This window comes from Glycine max, chromosome 7 (assembly GCF_000004515.6).
Source record: "Glycine max cultivar Williams 82 chromosome 7, Glycine_max_v4.0, whole genome shotgun sequence".
NCBI lineage: Eukaryota > Viridiplantae > Streptophyta > Magnoliopsida > Fabales > Fabaceae > Glycine > Glycine max.
Genome location: NC_038243.2, coordinates 40,199,291 through 40,223,831, shown reverse-complemented (window position 1 = coordinate 40,223,831; position 24,541 = coordinate 40,199,291). Strand labels below are relative to the sequence as shown.

General features: G+C 32.8%; 2 protein-coding genes and 1 long non-coding RNA gene across 8 annotated transcripts; 1 reads left to right on the top strand and 2 right to left on the bottom strand.

The window, feature by feature from the left end:
• Window positions 1–1,684: 1,684 nt before the first annotated feature.
• On the bottom strand, window positions 1,685–15,168 carry LOC100798741 (zinc finger protein ZPR1). Of its 6 annotated transcripts, none has more exons than XM_041017389.1 (17): window positions 14,864–15,168; window positions 11,462–11,506; window positions 11,103–11,143; window positions 10,902–10,983; window positions 8,908–8,952; window positions 8,539–8,595; window positions 7,960–8,019; window positions 7,748–7,875; window positions 5,910–6,177; window positions 5,749–5,815; window positions 5,127–5,197; window positions 4,966–5,055; window positions 4,231–4,339; window positions 3,535–3,626; window positions 2,876–2,981; window positions 2,447–2,513; window positions 1,892–2,110 (listed from the first exon to the last, which is right to left on the bottom strand). In XM_041017389.1, the coding sequence occupies exons 1-16, from the start codon at window positions 14,984–14,986 to the stop codon at window positions 2,458–2,460; spliced, it is 1,440 nt and encodes a 479-aa protein (XP_040873323.1). In that variant the 5' UTR covers window positions 14,987–15,168; the 3' UTR covers window positions 1,892–2,110; window positions 2,447–2,457. The 6 variants fall into 6 exon arrangements, with proteins under 6 accessions (XP_006583933.1, XP_003529435.1, XP_025985115.1 ...); XM_041017388.1 differs by having other exon boundaries at window positions 1,892–2,073; XM_006583870.4 differs by lacking the exon at window positions 2,447–2,513 and having other exon boundaries at window positions 1,685–2,110.
• Window positions 8,020–8,532, bottom strand: LOC121175175 (uncharacterized). Its single transcript, XR_005892383.1, has 2 exons — window positions 8,360–8,532; window positions 8,020–8,242 (listed from the first exon to the last, which is right to left on the bottom strand). It is a non-coding gene; the product is annotated as an uncharacterized lncRNA (long non-coding RNA).
• Window positions 15,169–18,791: 3,623 nt separating the features above from the next.
• On the top strand, window positions 18,792–24,206 carry LOC100798215 (exocyst complex component EXO84C). The gene is made up of 7 exons (XM_003529386.5): window positions 18,792–18,972; window positions 19,096–19,190; window positions 20,422–21,484; window positions 22,049–22,579; window positions 22,905–23,093; window positions 23,587–23,723; window positions 23,817–24,206. The coding sequence occupies exons 1-7, from the start codon at window positions 18,877–18,879 to the stop codon at window positions 24,061–24,063; spliced, it is 2,358 nt and encodes a 785-aa protein (XP_003529434.1). The 5' UTR covers window positions 18,792–18,876; the 3' UTR covers window positions 24,064–24,206.
• Window positions 24,207–24,541: the final 335 nt, after the last annotated feature.

The following is a 24,541-nucleotide window of genomic DNA, read 5'->3' as shown; positions in this document are numbered from 1 at the left end:
CTAACCCAAACGTATACCACGTTTTTCATGTATAATTTATAATTCTATAATTTTTGTATTTTGTGTAATTCTATTATTCTAACTTTTAAGATTATTCATCACATTTCTTTTCATTTTATATTGACTTCTTAGTCTAAAAGGGTCTCTAGCTCACGTGAATTAAAAGTTTACAACACATTTGATACTTGTGTTTGATTCCCTATTGAATAAATAATATTAACTTCTTTTTTTCTATTTTTTGTAATTAATATTTTTTCATTATTGTATTAACTAACCTAACCCAAACCAACCAAATATAAATCGAATTCATTTGATTTAAATGTTAAATAAGAAAATCCAACATAAATCAATTAACAATAACAAATTTAAATCTAAGTATATACTAAATTCAAACCAACCGGTACCTATCTTTACTTTTTCAATAATATACTTTTAATTTAATTATTTAAAATCAATAAAATTAATGTTAACAAAATTGTTATCACTACCATTGATTGATACAAATAATATTGACTTATAGGTTAATCAACTAGGATTTAAATCCTGACCTTGACCCTGGGTATGTGAAATAAACTACGGGTATTTGTAATTCAAGTTGGTCTATTTTAAATAACCCCAAATCAAACCTATTTTGTGATTCAATTCAGTTTGATTTGACATTTTTTAATATATTATGATAATTTAAAATTTATCAACTAAACTTATATAATTATTATATTATATAATTTTTAAATTATTTTTTTATTTTTTAATAATATTAATATATTTTTTAACATATATGAAAGTAAAATATATATCTTAATTATAAAAAGAGAAAATAATACATTTTTTAATACTTTATTGTTAATTACTGCAACAAAAAATAATATAATAATTATTATATATGATTTGCTCAGTTTGATTTAATTTTTTATAATAATATCAAAAAATATACTAATTTTGGATTTTTGGTTTTACGATTTTCAATTTATGCAATTTTTAGTTTTTTGAATTTATAAATGATTTGATTTGATTTTAAGCACCCCTACCCCTAGAATAAACCATGTTAGAGTTAAATATTCAACTAGTGTTCGCTGATAATCCCTAACAAAAATAGTCAATACTTATGACAATAAGTATAAAATACCAATACCATGATTAAAAAAATGTGTAAACCACTAACTCACCCTTCTAATAGCCCTGGGTGTCAGCTTTGATCACTATCTATTAGCCAGGAGTTTATTTTTTATTTTTTTTAAAAAAAAGATTTGATGGAGAAACTAAAAACAATCAAATCTATTAGCCAAGAAAGGAGAGAGAGGAATTCGAACCCTCGATAGCTCTTTGTTTCGAACTTTACCCGTTTTCAGGACTGGCTAACAACCACTCAGTCATCTCTCCAAAAGCTAATTTATATTTTAAACTCAAAATATTCATTATCTATAATTTCAAAGTTTATTATTGAATTATCTTTAATTATTTTTTATTTCATTAAACGTATTGCAACTCACCATAGACAAATCTTCGAAGCATAAAGAGCAACCTCAGATTTTTTGCCTATACTGGTGGAGTTTTTTCCATAGACTAAATAATCCTTAATCAACATATTCAAAAGTATCCAACTATATTTCAACTGTACCGACCTTCGCCAATTAAAAAAAGAAGAGGGTAAAGAAGAAAAAATGCCAAAAGAAACAATCTTAGATGGCTACAAAACCATTAATAAGCAATTAACTTACCAATTCACAGGAGATCACATCTTTCACGACTGAACTATTTCAGAAAGATGATACTAGTTAATGGACTTGCTTACATATTAATAAACCAATCAGCCATTACATGACGCTTAAGACAATTGACTTCTCCATCCTTCCTCTGTCTCATTGAATCAAATTGGCACAAAAATTCTTCCTTTCCTAACAACAGCTTCTTCCCTTCATTTGTTTTGGTTGGGGTGTGAGGAGAGGAAACCACATAATGTTCACTCAGTTTTAGTAGTATTTGTTGATTCATAAGCAACATCGGCAGAAGAGGTGTCTATATCATTCAGACCTAATTCTTCATTTTGTTCCCATGACCTCTCGTATTCCTCAACTGAAGAGATATCGTGACAAAATTGCCAAACAGAAAACTGTAAGACATGAATATATTTACATGAAAAACTATGCAGCCAAGTGTAGATAACAGGCCAACAATTCTAAACGATCAGAATTATATCATACATATAGCTCATTAAACCCATTCGTCACATGATTCCAATTATGCAGGTTACTTAGCACTGTCACGCAAAAGGTTGAAACACGTGCCCCTAACAAGGGAACGACACACATAAACTTCTTGTTTGTTTGTTTTACATGGTAGCATACTGGATTACCAAGCAACTCCAATGGTTGAATTTAATCAGATATCTTCAGGAAGAAAGAAAAAAAAATATTTCTTTTCCAATAATGAGTACACAAGGAATGACCTGATCCATAGTTATATGATCAAGTATAGAAAGTTGAAAGTTAAAACCCCATCACTATACAAGCAAACTGCACAACACAATAAAAATAATCTAGTTTAGAAAACAGAAAATTATCATGTCAATAACAACTTGAACTGATGGTGCAGAATGCTATCTTTTTAATTTCTATTGCAATTTCTGGATTATTACATCATGATATTTCAAATTTTCATATGGTATATAGAGAAAGAGAGACTAGAAATGTCTCTCATGGTAATGAATGGAATTAGTATATAGATGGAAATGGAATATAACAAAATAAAGTCACTTTGAGGTTCCTGAGCAAAAGCGGGGGGACAAAACAGATATTCACAATTTCAATTCCAAACTCAGAAAATGTAAACTTTATCCGCACGAAGTATAGCTTGATATCTGAGTTGGAAAACTTACATGATAATTGATTGTCCTCTTTTAGATCATCAGTTGCAGGTGCTACAAAAGAATTGGCTAATGCATCATCGAGAATTAGAGTCCAAGCTTCTTCCAAGCTAAGAAGCTGCACAAAATGAAAGGATGCAGACAAAATATTGGATTAAAGAACCTATAGGTTTAAATAGGCAAAGTCCAATCAAAGCCTTCAAATTCAAAGACAGGAAGAGACCGATAGTCTGACAGCTTCAGTCTATTAATCACTGATGTTAGAGAAACATCCAACAGCGATGTAGCCCAAAAGTAGCATGGAATATGACCACAGGTCGTAGCCCAGAAAGTGACCCTTATTAGAATGTACTTGGTTAAAATTCCCTGGACTCTCTTCTTTTTGTTATGTGTTTCTTTTTCTTTTTATAGAAAAAATTCATCAAACTGGTAGAAACAGGTTTACAAACAGGACATCACATCCTCCTAAAAGAGAACAAGAAATACGCGACAAGATAATTCAGAAATACAAATTAATTTACAATGCCTGTAATTATCTATTTCCCCAGTCAGCCGCAAAACATTGTGTAAAGCATAAATAACAAATCTGATGGTAATCTAATCAATAGAATTATAAAATGAACAGATATGAGAGAACTTCAGACCAACTCTGATAAATAGTCATTTGCTACCTTGTTTAGCCTTGCTTTAAAGTCTATCCACTTGCCTTTTCTCTGTTCATCAAGACTATCTCCAAAAGTAAAGCCATGGACCCTCTCAAGGCCTGTATATGCAAATCACATCAAATTATCAAATTATATTCTCCATTCTAATGTTTCTATGGCGGATGGCAAAATATGGCAGAAGGCCAAAATTTCACCATATAAACACGCCATTGAGCTGCCATAGTGGGGCTCCGTTCAGAAATTGCCCATAGCAGAGGGCCAAAAAGATGCATGTTATAGTGTTATGCGGCACTACAATTGTTATTTAACAACATTGCTACAATCTAGCAAAAAATAAATAGATTATATATAAAAAAAAAAATCACACCACAGGATCAAGAACAACATATACATGATGAAAGGAGAACAGTTTAAAATCCATCTTTCCAAAACGGATACAAATTTTTCATTTAGAAGGCTTTTCAAACATGTTTGAGGTAGATTATTTGGAATGAAAGAAATAAATAATGAGTTCAAGTGGTTGAAATTTGAAAGATCAATTAAAAAGAAAAATGTCTTTATTATTTTGTTCAAATGACGCTCAACAAAGACTACGACTACTACTATGTCCTCTACTTTTCACAAAGATCACTCCTAATTATCCTGTCACAGTAGGATGTTGTCTAGATTATATTTTTTGTGTAGGAGAGAAAGCAAACTTACTTTCACTAATTTTTGTAATTAAACCTTCAACAGTAGTAACAATTCCTCCAAGGGTTCCGCTTGCCAGCTCCAAGTCAAGTTCAGGAACTTTTACACTTGCAGTATCAGACTAATCAAACCAAACTACTCAGTCAATAGATATGAAATACATTTCTATGTCTCAGATTGCAGAAAAAATTTAAATGATCAGGCCTATATGGGTATCATCATGACATTTTTCACAGTTTATCCTTATTAGAAAGACCTGCATATGTATCATTACAACTTTTAACTATATCATTGAAAACAGAACATGCTGATGTAATATTTCTAGGATATCTCTTGATGAAACCATCAATTTCAGGCTAAAATGTGAATTTGATTCTTTAAAATGCTGTAGTTTCCTCCCATTGTGATGAAAAAATAAATTGAAGAATAAAGCAAAAATTTAAAGTGACACTGAAAGAGTTCACATGATTAGTTTTTTCCCTCAGTTCCTTCAAACTTCCGGAAGCTTACATTTGTCCTACATTTGAAGGCTACAACGTCAATAACCAGAGTCCAAAGTACTTACTTTTCTTATGAGATTTCTTTTATTAATCCCAATTTGTAGTAATTACACATTAGAAATAAGAAAAATGATATGCTCACAAAATGCAAGGATAAACTACAAGATCCATTATTCATCACTGAACATATATAAATTAAGAAACTGCCGGGTAGAAATTAGTTAAGATCCAGGACAAAATTACAGACCTTTATTACATCACGGCTCAGGTCATTAACATTCTTCACATTAAGAGTAATTCTTTTTCCTTTTTCAGGAATTCGGCCACCAGGTTTCAACTGCAAGGTGAAGAGAAATATTTATTCCAGCCCTCAAAATAGAGAACTACACTCAAGAAATCAGCATATACCTCAGAGTTGCGGTAACCACAGGAATCACATGTGGATGCCATAACTATTACTTCTTGGAAGTAAGGAATATCTGGCCATTGTTAAGATCAACAAAAGTGTGTAGAAGAACTAACAAGACATGTTGCTGATGCAGACTGCCAATATATAGAATATAGAATTAGCACATGGCATAGTCTAAAAGAGCATGGCGCTGTTATCAAGCAAGCAAATGAATATTATCTACAGTCTTTACCCTATCAGAATACAAGTCAACCCTGTAGACAAGTGTTTCATTTTAATCTAAACATCCAACATTGGTGTTGAGTAAACTTGAATCTATAGCTAAGTTCATGAAATTTGAGAACAAATATTTTCAGGATTTTTAAATGAACACATGGTTATCTAAAAACATATTTCTGCACACCAAAGAGGTGACTAAAGCTTCAAATTTCAACCGAAATACATCAAACATGGAATCTAAAAAGAAGTTGAAACAAAGAAAAACCAGCCTATAGTTTATATGATTTCAGATTTCAGTTTTAATTATAATTGTCATTGATGCAAAAACGACAGATTCCTAAATAAATATAACACAGTCAAACAATACCCTGATGACAGTATGAAAAATGATAAAAAGGATACTGGTGACAAACATTCGAGTCTCACAACTAGCAGCACAAGCACCACAAGAAGATGGAAATGTCATCACCTGTCAAGAACAAACAGCAATGTGACACTGAATGAACAAATAACAAAAAAGGCCAAAGCTCAGTACAAGCATTATACAATTCAGCAAAACATACCTCTTCTGGTGCAGTATATCGAAATAAGGCTTCAGCAATTTCTGAACTGTTACTCTGTGCAATGGCTCGATGACCAGCTGTTGCCCCTATTGACCCATGAGGTTCTCTCCTCACTTGATCAGCAGTCACAGCTTCTCCTCCTTCTGGTGTTTCATCATGAATTCCTTCAATGTGAGTGGAATCAACAAGGTATCCCAATGATGCTTGCTGCTCAGGAGTTCTCTCATAAAACTTGATAGTCAATGATGGATCAGATGATGGTGCAAACCTGTTCACATGTGTCTTCCATTTAGTTAAAATAGCAGCAGCTAAAAGGTGTGACTAATGTTAGTAAGAGCACCAAATACAGGTAAGATTGCCTCACCAACAAATGCGGGTTTGACTTGACTGATTTAAAATAAGTTATAAGATACAGTATGGAATGATTTGGTTAGCATCAATCCAATACAACAATCCATCAAGACACCAAAATACACTTAAAAGAACATATTTCAATATAATAAGTTCCATAATCTTTCTATGATAGTATGATACAATATGAAACTGGCTTTTATTCTCTTCTAGAAGGGTACATTACTCCTAATCAGATGTCATTTGTACAGCATCACTTCAATCATGCGTCTCTTCACTCTCTTGTCAAGTTGCAGACAGAATGGAGAAAATTAAGAGACTCTTTCTTTAGTCAGAAATGGGGGTTACCATGAGAAATTACCTTGTTAATTTTGATAAATTTTGCAGGCCTAAAAATGACAGGGCCTTGGGCCTTGATAGAGAGCTGCATGATGATTACATAATTTGGCAACAACTAATAGTTCAAAACCCTAGTCCAGGATAAGCTTCCCATTTCTTCTGGTTAGCCATATATTCGTTGCTATTCTGCTTCCTTTTCTTCTTTTTCATTTTCTTCCATTTACAAAGTCTTGTTGAAATAGTTGTTGGTGTTTAGATCCATAAACACTACATCACTTGTTCTCCTTCGAAGTAATTTTAGTTGGATCTTACTAGTTGTGAGTGAATAGTGATCATGATGACATGCTTTTATTATTTCTATGATTATTATTTAAATTTATTTTGTTATATTAACACCATTTAATATCTCTTATGCTTGGAGAAATATGAATTTTATATTTTGTTTAATCACTCAGATTTCTGATTTTTTTAAAATTTATTTAATGGCATGATTATATCTGTGAAAAAAGCAATTACTTCGAATACATTAAATAACATTGTTATGAGAAGTTGAGATTAAAATGTATGAGATTGAGAATTTGACCATTTGAAACGGATTTGTACTAACCAAGAACGATTTTTACCACTTAATTTGGGGGAGGGGGATCCATGATAGAATCTTATAGCATCTTTCACCCGGTTATGTACTCAAGGAGAAAAGGCTATTTGTTAGATGGAGACACTAGTGCATGGAGGGGATCCAACGATATGATGTGATGTAATAAGACTTGAGAAAGGAAAAGGCAGCCTATTAGATGGAGTCCTCCCTAAGGAGCAGAGTGCTGTTAGCAAGGTGGAGCCTCAGATTTTGGTCTCTTGTGTGGCCCTTGCTATGTTAAAACCCTCAACTTCTTTACATTTTACAAACTGTTAAGTTTTATTTTTACACATATTTCAACCCACACTTGTGAAATAAACACTATTATTATCCCTACAATTGTCAACTTGTAAGCAAAGAAATTTGTGAGCTCTACAAAGATGAAAATTTTAACCTTTAATTTTGTTTTTTGTCATTTACTTATATGAGGACATATTACTTATAATCTCTTCTCTAATAAAACTACTCTTACTATTTATTATAAAAATAAAAAAGAGTTATAATCTCTTACGGGTTTTCAATGAAGCTGTTTCCAGCAGGATCATCAAGAATAAATGTGAAGGCTGATTCTCCTGTTGCACAGGCTCGCAGTTTCACCAGGAACTGATCAATTGCCTCAGCTGTCTCTGGAGCCACTTTCTAGAAAGTAAAAAGCATAACATTAAATTATTAAAAGAGAAACTTATATATCAAATAACAATATAAAGCAGAAACAAATAGTACTTTGCGTTCCTCTTGAAGGGTCTGAAGTTCATCAGCTGCTCTCATAAGTATCCCTTCCACCTATAATAACACAAAAAATGATATAGTTGAATCATTTGACTACAAATGTTTAACTGTTCAGTGTTGATGAATTTTCATAAATACTCAGTTAGAGCTCCGACACCCACAACTTACATTTCTAATATACATGTATGGGCATCGTCCTTGCTACTAAATAAGGGGTGCATATGGAAAGTGCCAAAATTATGATATGATTATGAGTCAAACCTAAAGCTTCAGAAATCTACCCAAAATCATACAAACAAAAATTAATAGACTAGAAAGATAACGTTCTTATTTTTTCAATCAAACAATCGTTTTTGATCAAATAAAAAAAGGACTCATTGACATGTTTATTCACCAGATTTTAAATAGTCTGCTGTGCATGACAAAAAGAAAAGCAGTGTCGAGAAGAGATTTGCACTGACAAATGCAATAACAGGTAAACCCCTACCTGGGGGAAAAAAATTGACCAAGCAAACCTGTCAATGCTAGGAATGGGAAAAGAACAAAGTAAATTGAAATATGTATCAGAAGTACCGTTGACAGACTACCACGCTGAGCCTCTGGTGGAATCTCAAAATCCAGTTCAGGTATCTGCAAAATCATGCATCTAAGCAAGGTGCCTTTTGAATGAATTTATTACACATTACACATAAAATTTTCAATAATAGGGCCGCAATAATCACTCAATAAATAGAGATGACTCTTAAATTGCTTCATTCATAAAAAAAAAAAATTGTGCTATCTATCTATCTATCTTACCCTTGACTTAAAAGAGACAAGAACCAGGGTGTCAATGAACTAAAGGGTTTTCATTAACCTTATCATTACAGTCAAAATAGGGAACAAGAGTAAACAAGTTTAAATAAATGCAGAAAAAAAGTAAACAAAAACAAATTTGTGTACCTTAATGGTAGCAGATTCCGCTTTTACCACTTGTCGATTTAGCATCTGCATTCATAAAACTTGTCAATAAGGCACTCTTATAAACAAATTATCAGAATAGTTAACAAAAAAGCATGCTTGCAAATCAAAATAACAAATAAGAGAATCTCAAGTAAGCATGCATTGATGATACAGGTATTAAACTGATATTCAATAAGGCTAATTTCCTGGAGGTTCTGTTTCATGTAATACACCAATGTTAAAATAGTTTGTTAAATTTAGTTTCCAGACTTTTCTTAGTTTGGGCATGGTATGCATCAATGTTTTCACCATGGGCAATTAACTTTATTTCCTTCCTGATTTTGTATGACAAACATGCATATATTGTTCGTTTCTGAAAAAGCCTCCTAGCCATTTCTATTCCCAGTTTGACTATTTCCTTGCATGGAAAGAAAAAGGTGAAATAGGACGGCAACATTCATTCCAGTCTCCACCACTGAGATGCTTGTCATACTTGATTCAGTAAAATGCACACAAATACCAACCACGTCAGTTGCAGTGTTTTCAATTGCAAACAACAACAGCAACCTAAAATGCTAAGACTGACAAATGTTGCAAGCATTGAGGAAGGCGATGGGATGCCTGATTGAATAAAGTGAGACCACCATTTTAAAAAGGGAAAAAGTTCATCATAATGCCAACCTAGAAAGTTCTTTTACAATATGAACAAATGTTACTATCCTAAGATATTCCAATGTCTTTCTTCCTAAAAATTTTGGCCAGGGTCTGAGAATGGATGAATACCGAAGAACCCAGCTGTATTCTGCCTCAGTATTGCAGTTCTTTCTAAGTTTCTCACGATTAAGTTTTGCCATGCATTTATATCATTGTATGCCATCTTTCTTAAAATCGTTTCACATCATTATACCTTCAAGACAAATGTCTTTTACGATGTTAAACCTGACATTCTACCTGGGATCCGGAGGGGATTGAAAACTCATAACTCGGGGATCGTAACTCAAATTGTAAGATCCTATATTTTTGCTTTTTACCTAAAATGCAAAAATTATACTTATATAATACACATGTTAGATTAATATGTGCTTTTATATGTTTTATTAGCTTTCTTATTTTGCACTCTTTCTTTGTTGTACAAGAGCTGCAGTCTGCACCCTATCTTTTCATATCTTGTCATGTACTCATTTCCTCTTTATATATGCAAGTCTCAGCTGAGTGAGACAAGTTGAGACCGCCAAAATGTTAAGTTCATAGTTTTAACTATGCATATGCATAAATAAAGAAAATAACCTCTAACTCACAATATTAACACAAACTTAAATTGAAAAATTATAATTATAGCAAGTCATAATATCCAAATAGTACATCAGAAATGTGGGACAAAGAAACTCTTATTCTTTTTTTTTTTTGCTGATAAGAATGTTGTGTTGTTTAACTTTCTTAGAATTTGGGCTTAGGACCTAACTCAACCACACAAAACTGGCTTGTAAGGTGAGAAATGCCCAAGCTTTATAAGGCACTACTTAAGCCTTCAAGTCAATGTGGGAGCATACCCACCAGTTCACACCATTAACAACAAAAGTGCATGAAGCCACAAGTTATGGCAGCCAAGGGTTTCCAACCCCCCCCCCCCCCCCCTTCTTCATGCCTAGGCGTCCCAATGTCGGTGGCCCAACAATGGATCCAAGCATTATAGACACTACTTAAGCCTTATCTCTAGTCAATGTGGGACTACACCACCCCTTCACACCTATCACAATGAAGTTGCATGTGGTCTCAAATTAAGGCAGGCTAGGATGTCCATAATTAATGCTGCTTTCCAACAAACTTGTTAAGGAAGTAGTTCTTGAACAAAAAAACTTGGGCCACACTTGAGCACCTCCATTCAAGTCATTATTACACCATTTTTTTAATTTATCTAGGGGCTATACAAGTTTTCTTATATTATAAATAATGATAATTATTTGGGGGGGAGTTGAAATTTGAATCAACACAACCTTCTGTTGGCCTGATGGGATCTCCAGAGAGTAACAACAACCACGCGGTTGAATTTCACCAGCAAACTGTACTTCATTGTTCCTAACAGATAAAAACAATAATTAGAAAACAAAAATATTAGTTTTCAAGGAAGATCAAAGGGATCAATTATGTTCAATGCACAGTTTTAAGAGGAGGGCATAGACTAAAGGGTCGTCTACCTCTCACCACAGTGGGGACATTCAAAAGCTGACAACAAAATCTGCAGGAAAGGTGAATGTGGCAATGGGTAATATTTCTAGAAAACTAATGGACAGACATAAGAAACAGCAGATAAAAATAACATGTGATAAGATCCATCATCTAATTTGTGAATCAATAGTGCTAATTCATTTTAATTGAAGTATGTAACACATAACTTAAGGGGGGAAAAGTGAATGAAACATAAACATAAGGAGAGGCAGAAATAAAGATGAAGTTTAAAATACATATATGATATATCCCAATACCTACAGATGAAAATATGAAATTAGTAACCACATGTCAATCACAAGAGGAAAGACCGACAGACAAGGCATACCTTTCTGAAGTTGGGAATTGAAGTCAATAAAAATCTTGTAATCCCCTGACAAACATGAAAGAAATTGATGTCAGATGATAAGTTTAAGAATAAAAAAATGGATGAAGCTACAAATTAAGCTTTAGGGTGCATTTGACTCATTTGCTAAGTAATAAATAATTGGACCACACAATTATTTGTTTCATTGATTTTTAACTTGGCCATATATAGAACACAAAAGATGAAAAACACAAAAAAGTGTAAATATTCATTACTCAATAACCCAAGTGACAATGTTGCTTGGAAATAAATGAGTCCCATGAAATAATTTCTCCTTTTTCCTAAATATCTGTTTAGTAAACTGAAAAAAGTATTATTTCTTCAAAATAAGTTGCACTTAACGGATATATGATATAACTTCTACTCCCCTGCACAAGACCACCCATTAACACCAATGAAGAATAACCCAACCCCTGCCCCACCTCCAAGCTGCTTGTGCAGTGTATCAACCCCCGTAACAATAGACAAAACAAAAAGTTTTGCTTGTTCCAAGTGCTCTAACCAATTCTACATGTACAGTGCATCAACCTTATACAATTGACAAAATAAAAAGTTTTGTTTGTGCTAAAAGCTAACCAATTCTATGTTTGCAGTGCATCAACACAATGCAATAGAAAAAAGGTTTTGTTTGTGCCAAATGCTAACCTATGCTAGAAGTGCAATGCATCTACCTGATACAATATACAAAACAAAAAGTTTTGCTTGTGCTAAGTGCTCTAACCAATTCTACAAGTACAGTGCATTGACCTGATACAATTTACAAAACAAAAGATTTTGCTTGTGCTAAGAACTCTAACCAATTCTACAAGTACAGTGCATTGACCTGATACAATTTACAAAACAAAAGATTTTATTTGTGCCAAGAGCTAACCAATTCTATGCGTGCAGTGCATAACATGATACAATAGACAAAACAAAAGGTTTTCTTGTGCTAAGTGCTAACCTATTCAACAAGTGCAATGCATCTACCAATTACAATACAGTAGACAAAACAAAAAGTTTTGCTTCTACTAAGTGCTCTAACCAATTCTACATGTGCAGTGCATCAACCTGATACAATTGACAAACAAAAAGGTTTTGCTTGTGCTAAATGCTAACCTATTCTACAGGTACAATGCATAGACCTGATACAATAGACAAAATAAAACGTCTTTTTGCTACTAACCTATTCTACATGTGCAGTGCACCGGCTCTGAACCAAGAGACAAAACAAAAGGTTTTGCTTGTGTTAAGTGCTAGTCTATTCTACTATACTAGTGCAGTGCACCAACTCGATACAATAGACAAAATGTTTTGCTTGAAACTCAATTGCTTGTGCTAACCTATTCTACTTGCCCCATACTTCCATACGCACAAAATGTATCCTTAGTTACCAACTCGTATACAATGAACATGTTTAGACGCAACCCAATTAAGAGCTTAATTAAGTTCTCATCACATGAGAGTTGAGACCTTATATCATTTGATTAATAAACTTATTCTACATGTGCAATGCATAGACCCTGATACAATAGACAACAATTTTCCTTGTGCTAACAGCCAAGTGCTATGTCATAGAGATTCGACAAAGTTTAACATTGGCTGTCGAAAGCCTCTCCTTTTATCCGGGCTTGGGACCGGCTAAGAATAAAGAGAGAGGGTTGGAGTAGCGCCTATTGTAGAGAAGATGGTGGAAAATAGACTTAGGTGGTTTGGGCATGTAGAGAGAAGACCGGTAGACTCTGTAGTGAGGAGAGTAGACCAGATGGAGAGAAGACAAACAATTCGAGGCAGAGGAAGACCCAAAAAGACTATAAGAGAGGTTATAAAAAAGGATCTCGAAATTAATGGTTTGGATAGAAGTATGGTACTTGATAGAACATTATGGCGGAAGTTGATCCATGTAGCCGACCCCACCTAGTGGGATAAGGCGTTGTTGTTGTTGTAACAGCCAAGTGCTAAGCTAACCTATTCTACATGTGCAGTGCATCAACAGGATACAATAGACAAAACAAAAAGTCCTGCATGTGCCAAGTGCTAACCTATGCTATTTGTGCAGTGCACCAACCCAATAGAATAGACAAAACAAAATGTTTTGCTTGTGACTTAGTTGCTTGGGCTAAGTGCTACCCTATTCAACTTGTCCTATCCTTCAATATACATAAAACGTATCCTTAGTTCCCAACTCATACACAATGAAAGTGTTTAGGCAAATAATTTAATTAAGGGCTTAACTAAGTTCTCATCACATATTTGATCATTGAACTTATTAAAATAAACTAAAAATAGCTTATATTGATAAATTTCTCCTAAATGCTTATTGAAATAAGGTAAAAACGTTTACAAGTTACTTTTACAAGCTTTGGTGAAAACTCTTTCAAACACCCCAAATCCAATATGGTATGCCGCCAAACTAGATTACCTCACAAGTTCAAACGGTGGATAGTTCCAAAAAGTGTTTGATACAGCTAAATGAATTGATGAAAAAATTAAACCCCACCGACTCATAAATTAAAGCATTGACTCGGGAAGAAAAAAAACAAGGCCTTTAAACTACAAAACTTTTTCGCTGAGCAATTAGGGGGGGGGGGGGGGGAACAGTAGATAAAATTGAGTATGGAATACGAGTTAAACGTATTGACGTATGGAAGAAAAAAAAACTCAGTGTTTAACATCATAAACGTTTCTGCGTCCAAAGAACTACTAAAGAGGGAAGAAAAAAAGAGTAAAAAAAATCGAGTATTGAATACGAATTAAACGCATTGACTCTGGAAGAAAAAAAACAAAGCTCAATAAACCAGAAACGTTCACCGAGTAAAACAAAGCTCAATAAACTTCAGAAACGTTCACCGAGAAAAAGAAGAGTTAAAAAAATGGTGCATTGAATACGAATTAAACGCACAAAAAGAAGAAAACAAAGTGCAATTCATAAGCTTCAAAACTTTATTGAATGCGAATTAAACGCACCATTGACTCTGGAAGAAAAAACAAATTCAATGATTAAACTCCAGAAACGTACACTGAGTAGTAATTAATAAGGATGAAGAAGAAAAAAAGAGTTAAAAAATGTGCATTGAATACGAATTAAACGAAGAAGAGGAAGGAAAGCAATACATAATCTTCATAATAACGTTCACCACCGAGTAATAAAGATGCAGAAATAAAAAGAGTAAAAAAAATAGAATACGAATGAAACGCAGAAGGAGAAGAAGAAAACAAATAGCAATGCATAAACTTCATACTAACGTTCACCGACTCAATTAATGAATATGCAAGAGTAAAAAAATGGAAAATTGAATAGCTCAGTTACAAACGCAGGAAGTGCGCGAAAAGAAGAAGAAACCGACACAGTGAATTAATTGGATAAAGGAGAAAAAAGTTTACGTTTTCATGGCAACGCATGCAGAGACTTTCGATGCTGTAGAGAGGAGCGTGACCATCGTCAGCAGAAACGGCTTCCACCACTGATCCAACGTCAACAACAATTTGCTCGCGATTCGCATCCATTGAATTGAATTGAATTTCTCTGATGCGTTTCACTTTAATGCAGAGATAGAGATAGAGAGGCTTCGATTTTTTCAACCACAGTGACGAAGAAGAGTTCCTGAACCACTGGAAAAAAGAAGAAAGAAAGAAGAATTGTTGAGAATGTTATTATTAGCGGGTTTTGTGTTTGGGGAAGACGCTAGAAGGAACTAGGGTACACGTCATCGTCAGGTTAAGTTGTTGGGTTCACGGCCCAAGTCACTTGTTGGATTCCAAAAATTAAAATTTGAGAGTGGGCACGTGATGTGCACGTGGAGGAGAAGCAAAACAGTGGGCCGTTTTTATAAAAAAAAAATACAAAAGAAAAATAAAAAGTGACAGTACAGTATACTGTGACACGTGGAACTTTGGTTGACTGATAGATAGTGTTGACTATTGTATTTCCGAGTAAGACGGCCCACTGTTTGGATTTGAAAGTGGGCTGTTTGATTTGATTTTTATTTAAAATAAAAATTAAATAAAAAATTAATATATGTCAAACCTTTTATAATAAAAATTTATTAATTTTTCATTAATTTTAAATCAAACATAATTTTAAAAAGTCATCTAAAGGAGAAAGTGATATATATTATATAAATTTATATTAAAAACACTACAAAATTGACTAATCGGTTTGAGAAAAAAAATCAATTTGATTGGTTTTTTTATTTTTTTAACAATTTTCTATTTTTATTTTATTTTAAATCTGTTTGGATTTGAAACCCCTGAAGATTTGATTATTTGACTATTAATACTATCTTTATTCTAAATTTTATGATGTTTTAGAGGAAAAAAATTATTCCAAAATAAATATCGTTTTATAACATCAATATTGTATTAAATATTTTTTATAAAATTATCTTTAATCAATATTTATTAAGAGTAGTGTATAAAAAAGTAAATAAATCATTAATTAGAGAGATAAAAGATATATTAAAAAATTATCAAATATTTTCTATGAATTCAACCATTTCTTATTTGTGGACAAAATTTAAATCTTAAATCTCATATAATATAGTACAAGTGAGTAATAAACTAGATGGTGGGTTATACACCATTATTATACAAAATTGGAAAGAGTAAAAAGAGTTATATATATATATAACGCCAGTTGAATAGATTTTATATCAATATCTATATACTAAAACTGAAGTATGATGAATATATTAAAATGTTCATAGCTGAGGTGTTGACATCTGTCCATTTTCTTGGTTTTATGGTCATTTTATATCCCTCCAGCTTTGGACTTGGTTTTCTGGCATGTGGATTGCTGTTTTTTGTTGTGTTGGTTCTAATAATGCAGTTTCAATTTTCCTGTTTGTAGTTTTGAAATTTGCAACTACAACTATAACTAATAATGTCAAGTATATGGAAGAATTTATATTTTATTTTTGGTTTGTATCTTTAATTTCATTTAAATTATTCCAAAGAATTAATGATTCCTATTAATAAGTTACTTAGTTTTCAATTTCTCGGGTAAATGATGGTGAAAAAAAATCATTTCTTTTACATAATTTTGTAAGGATGGTTGATTTTTTTTAAACCGTATCTTCAGTATTTATATCATTAAGATGAATATCCACATCAAGTAGTAATTATATATAATTTTCTTTAAAAATATCAAGAATAATAATTTTAAATTTATAAATTTTGAAACTTTAAAGACACTTGAAAATGAAGATATAAAATTAGATATATACTTAAATGTTTAAACAATAATACATTCATATATCATAGAACATGAAAAGTTATTTATTTTGATTGTACAAGTTAAAAAATATAATGCACGGTAAAGTAAATAAAGTTGTAATTTTAAAAGAGTCATTAATATCATGTATGCATCATTAATTATATGCAATTATTGTACTTTAATTATTCATATGAAAGGTTGTAGCTATAAACCCTTACAAATAACATCTTAGTTTTTAATCTCGATACTCATTAATTACATGTAAAACATCTAAGTTTTAGATTTATTGGGGTTTTACTTTGATTGGTATGATTGATGAGTTTTCCTTAAGAGTGTGTTTGGATGAAGAAATTTAAAATTCTGAGAAATTTTAAATTCTAAAAATTTCAAATACTTCAATTGAAATTCTTTTATTTTCAAAATTTTGTGTTTGGATAAAAAAAATTAAAATTATGAGGATGAAAAAAATGAATAAAAAAAAGAGAAGATATGGTTGGTGTGCTAGTTATACGTGTTCCTCTATGTTCACACTCGATCGATATCTTAGGAGCTCGGACGGTGTTTCTTGAAGAAGAATGTAAGAAGAGAATTTCAATTTCTCACTTTTTAGAAGGAAATTGAAATTCCAGATTTTTAGTTGTTTAAAATTCTGTTTTAAAATTCCAAAATTTAAAATTCTTCATAAAAAACATCTAAACAATGAATTCTAAATTACAGAAATTCAAATTCTCTGATAAATTACTTTCCTCAGTTAAAATTCTTTATTGGTTGTTGGGCCGCCAATGACCAAGGGAGATCTTAGATTTGTGTTGTTACAATTTGTAGATCAGTCTTTCAAGCAAATATGTGACGCTGAGCATGAAATCACGTGAAGCATGTGTTGTTGTCTAGTGTGTTTGTACTAAGTGAAGGAACTACTCTAAACATGCTCCATTGTGTCCTATGTGTGGAAATTACCAAAGAAGTCCCATATAACTGCATATCCATTCTATGTGCATCCAATGGTGTGTTGAGAATGAGTCTGACATGGAGGAAATCTTGAATTCATGAGCTTTCACACTAAACACGTCTCTTTATGTGTTAAGGGTGAGACTTTTAGAGACCAAACAATGGTGTTAAGTGTCATTTGCATACACTAAATGCCAGGGTCATACATTAAGCATAACCATGTTATTGCCAAGTGGGAGACCCTAGAACAACATGACATTATTATTATTTTTTTCATTCTTTTATAGATGTTTCTATTGTGTGTGTGTCTCTCTCTCCGTATGTATAGAGATATAAGTACAAGATTATGATATAAGAACGAAAGGATGCTGCTTGGAAATTTAAGTTCAATGCTTTGTTGTAAGATTATATTGAAAATAAGAAAAGATAATGTTAAACATGTAAAAGTTAATGTTTTATGTTTATGAAATTGTGAAGCAAGGTTTTATATAGATTATGCATTCATGAGTCATTCATAATTTTTTGCATCTTTATAGTATTCATTAGTTTAATTTTTATGTTTCAGATTAAACAAGTTTCTAGGAGGACACGAGATGTCCATAAAAATACTAATGTTCTAATGATTATATATCTTCTTAGGTTAGGTTGACTTTTTGAATGACATTTTAGTTTTCACTTTATATTGTTTGCAAAGGGATTTCTTATACAAAGGGAATTACCCTTAAGTCACACACACATGATTAATGTTTTCGGCTTCAATAAAACTTCTATTCTAATTTTATACTCAAGTAAATATTATTGTCTTAAAATATTTAATAATGCATTTATGGAAAATAATAAATAGAGTACAAATATTTTAATTAAACTAATCTTTCTTTTTTGAAACTATTCTCTAATAAATTATTCGAACTATTTACTTTTCTTAATTGGTATATATAAAAAAATCCTAAACATCAAGGCAATTTGAAAAGAATAGAATATGTTGCATTATTTCCAAATTTGTAGAAAGATATTTTTTCCTAATGTTTTCACTTTATAAAAGTACTATATTTTTTAACACATAAAAAAACTAAAACAAAAATGATTTCCATTTCTCAAAAAATAAAATAAAAATAGTAAAATAGACTATATTTTGCAACTAAAGAGGCACTTTCACATTCCATTTTTTCAAATGCACCTATTCTTGTGTGAGGTGAACAGAGTGAGAAAAAGGGGCAATTGTGTGTGAGACAGAATGGAGAGTAGCGAGGAAGAAGAAGATTTCCCTTCCATTGAGAGCATCATTCCCCAATCCAAGGTTGACTCTCTCTATCAGTCTCAGACCGAAAAGGTTCGCTCTTTCTCTTCGCAATCAACATCAAACAATGCACACTCTGAAGAAAACTTCTATTTGTTTAATTGCATGTTTCTTTGGATTGTCATGAAACAAAAACTTGTGTGTTTTTTTTTTCAGGGGATTAGGAAGCTTTGCTGCGAGCTCCTAGATTTGAAAGATGCTGTGGAGAACTTGTGCGGCAATATGCACTCCAAGTTCTTGGCTTTCTTGAGGTAACATTTGTGTATTGTTCTGTCACAATTTGTTTGAAGTTACCAACCAAGGAATTTCAAGACCCTTTTATAAATTTGAGTACTTTTTGTCTATATTGCACTGATACAAGTTCAAGTACCGGCACACTTACATATGGGTATGATGGGTACAATTTTTCTAATTTGAATGTTGTATTGTGTTGGTCATGTGGCCATTATTAGACTTGCTGGTGCAGGTTAACTTTTTGTGTTAACCATATTTTTTTCCTTTTCGTTTCTTGAATCGATATAAGATCCACATTTGTTTATTGATTCTGCAGTGGAAGCAGAAGCTAGTGATCTTATTTCCTTGATTGGTGATTACTTGTTAAGAATTCGTCTGTTAATTTTATGTTATCTTGCAAATTGGAATATGAAGAATGGGAGACTTGTTGAATGTTTGATTAGATCCATGCCTTTAATAGCTGTCTCAGAAAAGGTGGAAAATGATTAACGTCTTGATAAATGGGAGTGAAAATTCATAGATAAGTTATAGTAAAGTTGCATTGAGAGTTGATTCATGAATTTATCACCTCCTTTCTAACCCCCCATACCAAACTGACATGAAAAGGTTTCATTTTTTTGATTGGTAAGTGATAAAACTATGAATGGCTCAATAGCACTCTGGTTTATTTGCTTGTTGCTTCACTGTAATTTTCTCTAGTTATGGTGATATTTTTCAAAATGCTATTTAGTGAACAAAGTAAGTAAGTAACCATTGTAATGCACCATTCCAGTTGCAAGCATAGCTTGTTAAAGGTTTCTATTGTATGGATGCTGCAGTGGAAGATCATAAACAAACTGGTATTGTTTTTATTTGTTTAGTTTCTTTAAGAAAAAGCTGTTAAAATATTGCCCAGTAAGTTGGTTATACTTTAGTATGTCCAACACACCCTGAAACATGAGTTATTTTTGGGCTTGAACTTGAAATGTGCACAAAGCACTAACTCTCTTCTCTACCTTGTGCTGAAATTTAATTTAATTGGGGAATAGGTGTGAAAAGGATTGAACACTTGACTGTGTGGTTGAAGGACCAAGCTTCTCAAAAGCTTAAATTGTTAGTATAAGGCCTATGAATGGTTCCTATTTTAATATATTTCTAACAAGTTTGCAACCTGAACTATAAAACAACAGACTTTTGTAACAATTCAAATCACTTTCTTCAACCATATTATATGCATTCAAATTTTGTTGTTTGTTCTTGATATTGTAGGATATCTGAAGAGGCCGTGGAAGTAAAGCATGAATTGATTGAGCTGCAAAAGCATATCTCAGCACAAGGTATTCTTGTTCAGGATTTAATGACTGGTGTCTGCCGTGAATTGGATGAGTGGAATCAGTCAAGCAATGATGTTTCTGAAATTCAGCAAGAACCTGAACTACCTGAACTCCTTGAGCCCTTACCAAATGAGAGAAATGACAAGAAAATATTATTCTTGGAAACCATTGATGTACTTTTGGCTGAGCATAAGTTTGAAGAAACATTAGAAGCATTAGAAGCATTAGAAGCATTAGATGCTGAAGAAAAGAATTCTGCAGAGTTGAAAGGCTCAGGGAATAACTCTTCAGATGATGTTTCCTCGTACAAGTCTGCCTTGTTGGAAAGAAAGGCAATGCTTGAAGACCAGCTGGTTGGAATTGCTGAACAACCTTCTGTTAGTTTCCCTGAGCTGAAAACAGCCTTAAATGGTTTAACAAAACTTGGAAAAGGTCCTCTAGCACATCAACTAATGCTGAAGTTTTATCAGTCTCACCTCCAAAAGAGAATTGAGGCTTTGCTTCCCTCAAGTTCTCTCTGTCCTGAAACATTTCCTTCTACATTATCTAAGATTGTGTTTTCTGTAATTTCACTGACAATAAAGGAATCTGCTTTGATTTTTGGAGATAATCCTGTTTATACCAACAGAATTGTTCAGTGGGCAGAATGGGAAATTGAATATTTTGTACGAGTGGTGAAAGAGAATGCACCCTCATCTGAGACTGTTTCTGCCTTACGTGCTGCTAGCATCGGCATTCAGGCTAGTCTGAACTACTGCTCAATCTTGGAATCGCAAGGATTGAAATTATCTAAATTACTGTTGGTGCTTCTGCGTCCTTCTATTGAAGAAGTTTTAGAATCAAATTTTAGACGTGCTAGAAGAGTAGTACTTGACATGGCAGAATCTGCTGAATGTTGCCCATTGTCACCACAGTTTGCATCTTCACTTTCTGCAATTGCAAGTTCATCTAATAGCATGCTTGTTGAGAGTGGAATGCGATTTATGCACATAGTTGAAGTAAGTAACTATATCATATGATATGGCTATTTTCAAATGGACAATAATTATGTTATTTTGCCTACGCACTCTTTTCTGTGATGGAATTATGTAAAGTTTTATAGGATAAGAAAAGCCTTTGCTTTAAATTTTGTCCTCATTTCCTTTTCCATTTTCTCCCTGCTAGCTCTGTTATTAAAACATTTATTCTAAAGATATGCAGCATACTGTTGACCCTCATCTGAACAAAATATGTAATAAATTGGTCTATTTGATAAGAAACTATTGATTAAGGTCCTCATGACGTATATCAGGTTTTAGACCTTTAGTAAATTTTCCTTGATATCCATGATCTTCTGGGAGGAATTAACTAAAGTATTGACAGTTGATTTGTAACTAGTGCTAATGGCAGTGCAACATATGGCATACTTTTGCGACGTGTTCCTTTTATGTATGTTCACTTGTTTTGTTTATAGCTTATTATGTATTTTAAAGAGATTGTTTTCACTTGAGCGCAAATGAATGAACTTGCTTGGAATTTTTCTGTCTTGCTATAACATAATGTACTTTTGGTGCAAATTATAGGAGATATTGGAACAGCTAACGCCAATGGCTAGTTTGCATTTTGGAGGAAATGTACTGAATAGAATCTTACAACTATTTGATAAATACATGGATGCTCTTATCAGAGCACTACCAGGTCCTTCTGATGATGACAATCTTCCAGAACTGAAAGAGGTCGTGCTTTTCAGAGCTGAGACTGACTCAGAACAACTTGCAATATTGGGAATAGCATTTACAATATTGGATGAACTGTTACCAAATGCTGTGTTATCAAGGTGGATGCTGCAAAGTGAAAGCAAGGCCAAGGAACCAAATAGTGGAGTGACAGAGAATGTATCATTCAATACAAATGCTACTGTAGAATTGAAGGAGTGGAGGAAACATCTTCAGCATTCTTTTGACAAACTTCGGGATCACTTCTGTCGGCAATACATTGTTACTTTCATCTATTCAAGAGAGGGAAAAACACGGTTGAATGCACATATTTACTTGAGTGATAACAGAGATGATCTTTACTGGGATTCTGGCCCACTGCCTTCGCTTCCATTTCAGGTCGTTTTCTTATTTTTCTTCTTTTGCTGCTGCCCTTGTTTTCGTTCTCTATTTGTTTCTTTGATCATCCCTTTGTGTTTCCATGTTTCCTTTTTGGTAATGTTAGCTGTTAATTGCATGTTTTTTCAATCATTATTAGAAATTGTTTTTCTGAATGAAGCTGTGGCTGTTATTTGCTCACTAATTTGATAATTTCTTGCATTATGCTATTTTACTGAGGTGTGTATCTGTGCATCTGTCGGTCTGTGTCTATATATTTATTTACATGTTCATATTGAATTCTGGTGTTTTGTTTTATTACTGACAAGTATAGCTATATTTGCAGGCATTATTTGCAAAGCTGCAGCAATTAGCAACTGTGGCTGGAGATGTATTACTTGGGAAAGAGAAAATACAGAAAATGTTGCTAGCTAGGTTAACAGAGACTGTTGTCATGTGGTTGTCTGATGAACAAGAGTTCTGGGGTGTATTAGAGGATAAATCAGCTCCTCTGAAGCCACTTGGTTTGCAGCAGGTATTTTTATTTTATATATATATATATATATATATATATATATATATATATATATATATGAACAATTGAATACTTTTATGTCCAAATTCTGTCATCCAAAATACTTTTAGGTCTTAAGCTTTACCCAGCACAATCTTGATGCATCATTTGTACAATATTTGGTTATATTAACATTTTCTGACAAATAACGTCGTTTTTTTGGCTTGTCAAATAAATAATTATGATGGTTATCATGGGAGTCTTAGATTGCATCTCGAGAATTTGTCATCTACCACAATTGAAGATATAATGCATTTCATTCATCATTTGATGTTATCATTATGTAATAAAACCTATGTTTTTAGAGAAAATTACTTAATATCATGCTATTATTGCTCTTTCCCATTGGAAAAATTGTTAAGAGAATTATTCTCTTTCAATTTAGTTTGGTAAAATTGTGGATAGGGTTTCTTGCTCTGAACTCCTCTCACCCATAGCTGTCTTTTTGTGACAGTTAATTCTTGATATGCACTTCACTGTTGAAATTGCGCGCTTTGCGGGGTATCCGTCTCGACACATCCATCAGATAGCATCAGCTATCACTGCACGTGCCATCCGGACCTTCTCTGCTAGGGGCATAGATCCACAAAGGTATTCTTCATTTCTGCATTTACCATTCCTTGTCCTCAGTTGTATTGTGTTCTAGTATTCTAACACCAATCATTTTTCATGATCAATTATCAGTGCACTTCCTGAGGATGAATGGTTTGTGGAAACTGCAAAGTCAGCAATAAACAAGCTCTTGCTTGGGGTATCAGGGTCTGAGGCATCCGACACCGATGAAGATCACATCATTGATCATCATGATGAAGTTGTCTCAGACTCTGATACTGTTTCATCCCTGTCTTCTATGGAATCAACCGAGTCTTTTGCTTCCGCTAGCATGGCCGAACTTGATAGCCCCTCTAACTTGTCTGACCCAGATAATTGATTTTTTTTCTTTCTACATTATTTAAAATTTGCCCTTGCCGAGTCCGGGTCTTGGATCCGCCAAGAAAACATCGTCCATTTTGAAAATATTAGAATAATCCAAGAACAATTTGTTTCAATCATTAAATCAATTATTTTGCTTAATTTACTCCATACATGTTACTATGACAGTTTTACAAAGGGTAAAGGACTCAGAAGAAAACATCATTCATTTAGGGTTTAGGTGGTTCATGTGGCTTAATTGTATTTACAATCTTTCTATACTCCATACATATTACTATGACATTTTTTTTCCAGAAATTAAAAATATGCTACTGATATGATCTTATTTGATAGTATTTTTTTCAAATTAATATGGATTCATGTTTACTTGGGATACTTAAACAATTTCTTGAAACACTATCACAATCACGTGTCAAATCTTTTTAAACTAGATATATAATTATTCATAAGATTTTACATACAAATTAAAAAAAAAT

What these genes read in the sequence shown, in the direction of transcription:
- LOC100798215 (XM_003529386.5), top strand. Translation starts at nt 18,877, where the DNA reads ATGGAGAGTAGCGAGGAAGAAGAAGATTTCCCTTCCATTGAGAGCATC. An exon ending in GATTTATGCACATAGTTGAA is followed by an intron (nt 21,485 to 22,048) that starts GTAAGTAACTAT and finishes TGCAAATTATAG; the next exon opens with GAGATATTGGAACAGCTAAC. An exon ending in TGCCTTCGCTTCCATTTCAG is followed by an intron (nt 22,580 to 22,904) that starts GTCGTTTTCTTA and finishes CTATATTTGCAG; the next exon opens with GCATTATTTGCAAAGCTGCA.
- LOC100798741 (XM_003529387.5), bottom strand. Translation starts at nt 14,986, where the DNA reads ATGGATGCGAATCGCGAGCAAATTGTTGTTGACGTTGGATCAGTGGTG. An exon ending in TGTCCCCACTGTGGTGAGAG is followed by an intron (nt 10,984 to 11,102) that starts GTAGACGACCCT and finishes TTTATCTGTTAG; the next exon opens with GAACAATGAAGTACAGTTTG. An exon ending in AGCGTGGTAGTCTGTCAACG is followed by an intron (nt 8,020 to 8,538) that starts GTACTTCTGATA and finishes GTGTTATTATAG; the next exon opens with GTGGAAGGGATACTTATGAG.